The sequence below is a fragment of the Alligator sinensis genome, unplaced genomic scaffold, assembly GCF_000455745.1.
Source record: "Alligator sinensis unplaced genomic scaffold, ASM45574v1 scaffold469_2, whole genome shotgun sequence".
Lineage (NCBI taxonomy): Eukaryota > Metazoa > Chordata > Crocodylia > Alligatoridae > Alligator > Alligator sinensis.
Genome location: NW_005842988.1, coordinates 57,999 through 65,916, shown reverse-complemented (window position 1 = coordinate 65,916; position 7,918 = coordinate 57,999). Strand labels below are relative to the sequence as shown.

At 63.9% G+C, this 7,918-nt stretch overlaps 1 protein-coding gene across 1 annotated transcript in view; it reads left to right on the top strand.

Annotated features, from left to right (window-relative positions):
• Positions 1 to 7,862, top strand: part of USP19 (ubiquitin specific peptidase 19) — a 39,886-nt gene extending 32,024 nt beyond the window's left edge. The window contains 13 exon segments of the mRNA XM_025192951.1: positions 10 to 120; positions 381 to 491; positions 665 to 766; positions 1,106 to 1,246; positions 1,552 to 1,670; positions 2,447 to 2,584; positions 2,729 to 3,096; positions 3,413 to 3,523; positions 3,978 to 4,194; positions 4,303 to 4,455; positions 4,605 to 4,768; positions 4,867 to 5,045; positions 6,727 to 7,862. Coding sequence (XP_025048736.1) covers positions 10 to 120; positions 381 to 491; positions 665 to 766; positions 1,106 to 1,246; positions 1,552 to 1,670; positions 2,447 to 2,584; positions 2,729 to 3,096; positions 3,413 to 3,523; positions 3,978 to 4,194; positions 4,303 to 4,455; positions 4,605 to 4,768; positions 4,867 to 5,045; positions 6,727 to 6,948 — 2,136 coding nt within the window. The 3' untranslated portion in view covers positions 6,949 to 7,862.
• The last annotated feature ends 56 nt before the right edge of the window (positions 7,863 to 7,918 follow it).

Below are 7,918 nucleotides of genomic sequence, written 5' to 3'. Positions count from 1 at the left end.
TCCCTGCAGGTTGTGGCTGAGGAGGCATGGCAGCGGCACAAGATGCGCAATGACTCCTTCATCGTGGACTTGTTCCAGGGCCAGTACAAGTCCAAGCTGGTGTGCCCCGTGTGCTCCAAGGTAGGGCGGGAGTGGGCCCAAGCCCATGCTCACAGGTACCTGTGGTGCAGCGCAAGGGCCCCAGCTGTGACCCTCTGTGTCCACCTTCCCTTCACCCACCAGCTACCACATGGAGGGAGCCAGGACTCCTTCCCCTGCCCGGCTGTCCTGCCTGCCCTGGGTAGAGCTGTGCCCTGGGCCCCGGAGTTGTGCTCTGCTCGCTCTCTCTTTCTGCCCCTGAGGTCTTGGCATGTGAGGGCTGATTTTGTCTCTGCGTGCAGGTATCTATTACCTTTGATCCCTTCCTGTACCTGCCTGTGCCACTGCCGCAGAAGCAGAAGGTGCTGACGGTCTACTACTTTGCCAAGGAGCCGCACAAGAAGCCCATCAAGGTAGGAGGAGCCTCCCCAGTGCCAGAAACTGTAGCCGTTCCCATCCAGATAAGTGACTGGGCCAAGCTGGGCCTGTCGAGGCACCCTGACAGCCAGTGTCACGTGCACAGACCAAGGCTGCCAGGGAAGGCCTGGCCCCACGGGGCTGGCTGACATGGCCTTTCTTGCGGTAGTTCCTCGTGAGCATCAGCAAAGAGAACTCCAGCGCCATGGAGGTGCTAGACTCGGTGGCCCACAGCGTACACGTGAAGTCAGAGAACCTGCGCCTGGCGGAGGTGAGCAGCAGCCTTTGGGGCTCTGTGCCGAGTCTGGTGCCAGGCACTGCAGGCACACCCCAGGCAGCCTCCTGCCAGCACAGCCAAGTAGTGCCTTGGGTGCAGCATGGTCTTAGTAGTTCCCCTCGTGCAGGGAGACAAGCTGCAGTGGTTACAGCAGGGTTGACCAGGCTGGGCTGGGTGCCCTGCTTGCCTTCCATGTTGCCTCAGGGCCTCTTTGCCACCGTAGGGTACTGGTGGCAAGGGAGGGGTAGGCTGGGCTGTGTGGTGGTGAGAATGGACCATGCCCTGTGCGTGGAGGGGGGGTGCTAGGCAAGGCTCACACCTGCTCCCCTGTAGGTGATCAAGAACCGCTTCCACCGCATGTTTCTGCCTTCCCATTCCCTGGACACCGTGTCCCCCACGGACCTGCTGCTCTGCTTTGAGGTGCTGTCCCCAGAGCTGGCCAAGGAACACGTGGTGGTGCTGCAGGTCCAGCAGGTATGGGGCGGGAGCAGGGATGCTGCTCCTGGCAGCTGGAGGGAAAGCTGCGGGCCCCACAAGGGGATCAGGGTCACAGGGGTGGGAGCTCCTTGAAAAAGCACTAATGCCCCCCCGCTTGCCTGGGAGATGGGCCATGCCGGTAACCAGGCTGCCCGGTCAACCTCGCAGAAGCTACTCTCCATCTGCCAGCCCTTCTCCCTTCCTGCATGTTGGGGCCTGCCCTGCCATGCCCCCCAGGGGGGTGGGGCAGGGCTGTTGTGCAGGGCCTGGCCTGCCCCCCCAGTGCCTCCTGTCTCCCCCAGCGCCCCCAGGTGCCCAGCGTGCCCATCTCCAAGTGTGCGGCCTGCCAGAAGAAACAGCAGTCAGAGGATGAGAAGCTACGGCGCTGCACGAGGTGCTACCGTGTGGGCTACTGCAACGTGTGAGTTGGGTACCTGTCTTGGCAGTGTTGGGGGTGGAGATGTGAAAGGTTCAACAGTTGATTAACCAATAAGTGCAGTCATAACTGGGTAGCTTACAGTTATCCTTTAGCTGGGGCAGGCCCAGTCTAGCAGGAAAAGGGCAAAGGAAAGCCCCAGGGTGCCCCAGCAGGAAGGGTGGGGGGGGGTAGTACTCCTAGACTAAGAGGAAAGTAGCAAGAAGCCTATTGACTCATCAGTTAAGCAATTGGCTCAAGGGTGGGCAAAATGCAGCCGTTCTATCCGGCTCACAGGGCCCCTAAAAAAGTTAGAAAATAAATATTTATCTGCCCTGGGCTGCCTGTCATGTGGCCCTCGATGGCTTGCCAAAACTCAGTAAGCGTCCCTCTGCCCAAAATAATTGCCCGCCTTGAATTAGCTGGTGGTTCACAGGTGCGCCAGGAGCAGCTCCCAGCAGCAGCTGTGTGGAAGCTGCTGTGTTATGGGTTAATCATTTAACTGATGTAATTGAGGAGACTAAATGTATTTCTTAAAGGATATTTATATGCCTGGTTGGAGTTGGGGCAGGGGGGCCTGGGCTCCAGGGGTGCAGTGCTGCCCACACTGGCCTAAGGGCATGGGACAGGAGCTCCCACGTTGGAGCAGGGCCCAGCCTACCGTGGGCAGAGCTGCTCAAACCAGAGGCAGACTCAGCCTCTCTTAGGGCTGGGCAGGGCAGGGGCTGTGGGCAGCGTGGGGGCTGCAGGCCCACATGGGACTCAGTGGCCATGTATTGCAGGCTTTGTCAGAAGACGCACTGGCCGGACCACAAGACCTTGTGTCGCCCTGAGAACATCGGCTTCCCCTTCCTCGTCAGTGTGCCGGAGTCACGCCTCACCTATGCCCGGCTGGCCCAGCTCCTGGAGGGCTATGCAAGGTATGGGCTCTGGCAAGCACAAGCCTCTGGGCCCATTAGGGGTGCCCCTCCCCAGCCAGCCGAAGGCTCCAGACCTGGCGCTGGGCAGAGGCAGCACAGCCACAGCCCTGGCCCAGCCTGCCCTGATGCCTCTCTGTCCCTCAGGTACTCAGTCAGTGTGTTCCAGCCGCCCTTCCAGCTGGGCAGGATTTCACCAGAGCAGGGCCTACAGCCTCTGCTCCCTGAGAAGCCGGAGCCCCCGGCCAAGAGCAGCTGCACAGCGGCTGCCCCAGCCTCCGAGTCAGGAGATGGGGATCGGGTCTCCCACCTGCTGCCAGAGCCCCAGCCCTCACCCCCGGCACCAGAGCTGCACCCTGAGCTGGGGGACACCGGCACCGTTCGGAGCAAGCTCCTTGCAGCCCGGAGCTCCTTGCTCAGCTTGGACTCTGACTTCTCTGAGCACTCTCTGGAGGCGCTAGGTGAGGGCCGTGGGGAGAAGGAGCCTTCCTACGAGAGAGCCCTCAAGCCCGAAGGTGAGCACCCAGCCTCTGGCTGCTGCTCCTGCTCCAGCTGTGAATCCCCTGGGCAGGGCCCATGGGGGCCCACCCCTGCCCTTTGCCAGGGTGCCTGGTCCCAGTGCAGGGCTGAGCTGGGGAGCCTGCCTGTCCCACTCCCTGCTGGGGCAGGTGCCTTTGGCTTGACAGATCAGACCCAGCCCAGCATGGGGCAGGGAGGTGACATGGCAGGTCAGGGCTGAAGCCCCTGTTGGCTTGCAAGGTTTTTGTGCATTGGAACATGGCACAGAGCTGGCTGGGAATGTTGCTAACATGCTGCCCTTGCCACCTCCAGCTGCCATCCCCGGGTACCAGCAGCCACCTGAGGTACTGAGTGCCCACACCACACAGTTCTACATCAACAAGATCGACGCAGCCAACAAGGAGCACAAGCTGGAGGACAAAGGTGAGCCCAGCCGGCACCATGGGGTGGTGCAGCTGAGCACGGTGCACTGTGGGGGCTTCTAGGGGTGGGGGGGCAGGCTGGCTGGCTGGGAGCCCTGCTGGCTGTGTAGCAGGTAGGAAAAGTGCCCAGCCAGCAGCCTGGACTCCTGGGTTCTTCTGGCTCTGCTGTGCCCTAGGTGGAGCTGCAGGGAGACATTGACCCAGGCATGACCAGGCTGTCCAAGCAGGAGGTCCTGCACCACTTGGGAGGGCAGCCAGTGCCCTGACTGGCAGACCCTGCCAGGAGGAGCCAGGGTGCCCGGGGCCCTGTTGACCTGCCGGCCGGTGGGGAAGTGCTTCACAGGCAGCAGAGCTGGAGCCTACAGCCCTGGCTGGCCATGACGATCCTGTGGGCCCTGGAGTGGTGGAGACAGAGGGGTGGGGCAGGCAGTGCGCTAAACTCCCCCACCCCACAGGTGACTGCCCGCTGGAGCTGGCTGATGACTGCTCCCTGGCCTTGGTGTGGAAGAATAACGAGCGGCTCAAGGAGTTTGTGCTGGTGCAGTCCAAGGAGCTGGAGTGTGTGGAGGACCCGGGCTCAGCCAGCGAGGCGGCCCGCACCGGGCACTTCACCCTGGAGCAGTGCCTCAACCTCTTCACCAAGCCCGAAGTGCTGGCCCCCGAGGAGGCATGGTGAGCAGTGGGCAGGGCCTGGAGTGCTGATACTGGGGGTGGGCAAAGCCCCCCCACCAGTCTAGGCCCCAGCCTGCCCCATGACCAGCACCTCCTCCGTCTCCCCAGGTACTGCCCCAAGTGCAAGCAGCACCGCGAAGCCTCCAAGCAGCTGATGCTATGGCGCCTGCCCAACGTTCTCATCATCCAGCTCAAGCGCTTCTCCTTCCGCAGCTTTATCTGGCGGGACAAGATCAACGACATGGTCGACTTCCCAGTCCGGTGAGCAGCCCCAGGGGCTGGAGACGGGCCTACCTGGGGTGCCGGGGCTCTCCCAGAGCCTGCTGCCAGCCTGCGGCTCTTTGGGCATGGCCTTGGGATGACGGGGAGGGTGGAGTAGCAGCTGCACTGACAAACCTGTGCATCCCCAGGAGCCTGGACCTGAGCAAGTTCTGCATCGGGCAGAAAGAGGAGCAGCAGCTGCCCACGTACGACCTATATGCGGTGATCAACCACTATGGGGGCATGATCGGTGGGCACTACACTGCCTATGCCCGCCTGCCCAGCGACAAGAACAGCCAGCGCAGCGACATGGGTGAGGGCCCCAGCCTGGCCGGCCCACGGCTGTCCCTTCCCCTCCCAGCTGGCTGGCTTTGCCATGGGCAGTGACTGATTCTTCTCTCCTCCCCGCAGGCTGGCGGCTCTTTGACGACAGCACGGTCACCATGGTGGATGAGAGCCAGGTGGTGACGCGCTATGCCTACGTCCTCTTCTACCGCCGGCGGAACTCTCCTGTGGAGAGACCCCTGCAGGGCCGGGCCCCGGAGCGCCGCGCTGAGCGGGCCAGCTCTGCCGAGGCAGCTGCCAGCCAGGTGAGAGTTGCGGGGAGCTGGGCCTGGAAGGGGGCGGGAGCAGCCTGCACTGGCACTTGACATGTGCCCACCTGCTGGGAGGGGCAACTGGCACCCTGCACGCCCTGCATGGGCGTTGTTCACAGGAGGATGCACTAGGCCTGCTGCCCACAGAGAGAGCCGCTGGGGCAGGCTGCATTGTAGCTGGCGTGTGGTGTGGGGACCAGCTGTGGGCATAGACCCATTGTGGCAGCCAAGGTGACTGCCAGCTGCACAGGTGGGCATCCCAGTAGGACCCCCACCACCTCAACCTGGGAGCAGCACAGAGAAGTCTGGTGTCAAGGACCCAGAACCCTGGGGGAGGCCAGGCCCTGGGTTTGGTGGCTGCGCTGCTCTGAAAGTGCTGCTGGGGATCCCCAGATCCCCTCAGGCAGGATCTGGGGTCTTTGTACTGGAGCAGGGCCTGCGTTCAGGGCAGCTTGGCGTGGGGCTCCATGGCCAGCTGGGTGGCAGAGTAAGTCTCGTCTCTAGCTGTGCTGAGGCAGCCTGCGGCGGGCTGCCAGCAGGACTTGCCGTGGGGTTAGCGCCATGCCGAAACCTGGGGGTGAGGGACCCGCCGCCTCCCGCCATCCTGGCATGCCTGAGCCGCTACTCCCACCCCCGCAGTGGTCACTCGAGCCGTGACCACTGGGAGCACGGCCCCTGCCCACCAGGCTGCCGGTCCCGTTCTCAGTACTTGCTGATCTCCTCCGTCCATCTGTCTGTCTTAGCTGCTCTTGCCCAGTGCCCTGCATGCCTGCCCGGGACTGGCGCTCCCAGCTGGAGGCAGCTGGAGCAGAGCGGCAGGCATGGAGGGAGCACGCAGGGGTCTGGGGCACCGCCAGCCACCCAGCCCCTGAGCCAGGCCCCACCTGGGGCTCCTGGAAGAGTCCTCTGCAGTCTGAGGAGCAATGCTCCTGCCTCCCCCTGGTCTGGTCAGCACAGAGCCGAGGGCCAGCTGGTGCCCCCGGCCCAGGAGAGTGGCATGCCAGGCCGGCACAGGCCGTCATTGGGGTGCTGCGTGGCTCTGGCTGCCAGGCCCTCAGGCTCCCTGCTGCGCCCAGGGTCACGTGTGCCCATGGGCGTGCACTGCTCTGATTGGCTGTTCTCTCGCTGATCTGCCTGCGTTTGGAAAGCTGAGCTGCGATTGGCCGCACTGAATAATCCTCCTGTGCACTTGCAAAGCCTGGGCTGTGATTGGCTGTCGTCCACGTACCCCCCCAACCTGCAGAAGCTGAGCTGTGACTGGCTGTCCTATGAGTGAGCTTCGTGTTCCCGCCTGCAAAGCCTGGGCTGCGATTGGCTGCTGTCTGGAAGGTCCTGCATATGGAGCAGCTGGGCTGTGATTGGCTGGTGCCTGTGCCATGTAATCCTCTGGGAGCCAAGCCTGGAGGGCTGGGCGAAGCTGCGCTGCTGGACCGGGACCCCGCCTGCCAGGCACCCTCCTCCACCACCCGCACGGACCCTGCCTGGTGCCCGGGAGCTCCCTGTGCCACCCGCCCATCTCCTGCCTGCCACGGGGTCGCCGCACGGACCACAGGCTGCCAGGAGCCGTGGGGCGGGCACGGCTGTGGGGCGCCGGGGCCGGCGGGCGCGGGTCGGGGATGGCAAGGGGTCCTGCCCGTTTACTCTCCAAGCGCTGACGCAGGTTTCCACATCGCAGGCTTCTCTGATCTGGCAGGAACTGGAGGCTGAAGAGCAAGAGGAGCTGCCTGCGGCGCCCTGGCAGGCCCGTGACCCACGGGTCAGGGCACAGGTGGCCACCCTCCCGGAGCACGCCGACGAGGGCTGCGTGCGGTACTTTGTCCTGGGCACTATGGCTGCCATCGTGGCCTTCTTCTTGAACATCTTCTACCCACTCCTCTACCAGCCACGCTGGAGGTAGGCACCGGGCCTGCCCTGCACAAGCCTGCCCCTGGTGAGGGCTGCTCTGCACCTGGACAAGGACTCACCTCACCAGGTAGGTGCTGGCCAGGGCACAGGACTGGAGCCTCCAGGACAGACTTCACCTGCCGCCAGAACCAAGAGCCCTGCTCCCCTGGGGAGAGGCCACCAGGCTCCCAGCTCGCCAGCCTTCACATCAGTGCCCTGCCACAGGGATGGACTCAGCCAGGATCCAGCAAAGGCCCCATCTGGCCATGAGCTGCTCAGCGCCCACTTGCTCGCCGCGGCCCCAACTGGAATGGGGTTGGTCTGGATGCCAGGGGTAGGACAGGCAGGGGCTGCCGGGACTGAGGAGGCTTCCCTAGCTCTGTACAACACCTGCTCCCTTCTGTGCGCCAACGCCCATGGCTGCTGCTCGCACCTGGCTGGACTCTGACCTGCTGCAAGGCTGGGGCTGGCACCAGGCCCTTCCTGGGACCACATCACCCAGTGCTCACACTGGCACATTGCTCATGCCACAAGGCAGCATCTGGCTCTGGAGCCTGTGCAGCTGTTCGGACATAGTGTGCCAGCCCATGGACCCTACAACCTGACGGATGCCCACGGTGCAGGGCCCTGGTGGCCAGACCAAGTGGGGATGGATCTTAGGGAAGCACTCTGAACCTGGGCCTAGTGCTGCCCCGCTGTTGTGGGCAGCAGCTGCTGGCCACCGGTGCAGGGAGGGTGCCCAGGTGGAAGAAAGCTGCTCCCTCCCTTGCGTCTGAATGCACTAATAAAGCCCAGCTCTTCTGCGATCCACGGTGTCGGTCTCCTCTGTGCCTACCTTGCTCTCCTGAGGGCTGTGCGGTGGAGCGGGGCTGGGGCGGCCGGGCAGGGTTGGAGCCCAAGCGCTGGGGGGCTGCAGCGGTGCCCAGCTGTGGGCGAGGGGCAGGGGTGCGTGGTGCTGCAGGCGCCCACCCAGGAACAAGCCT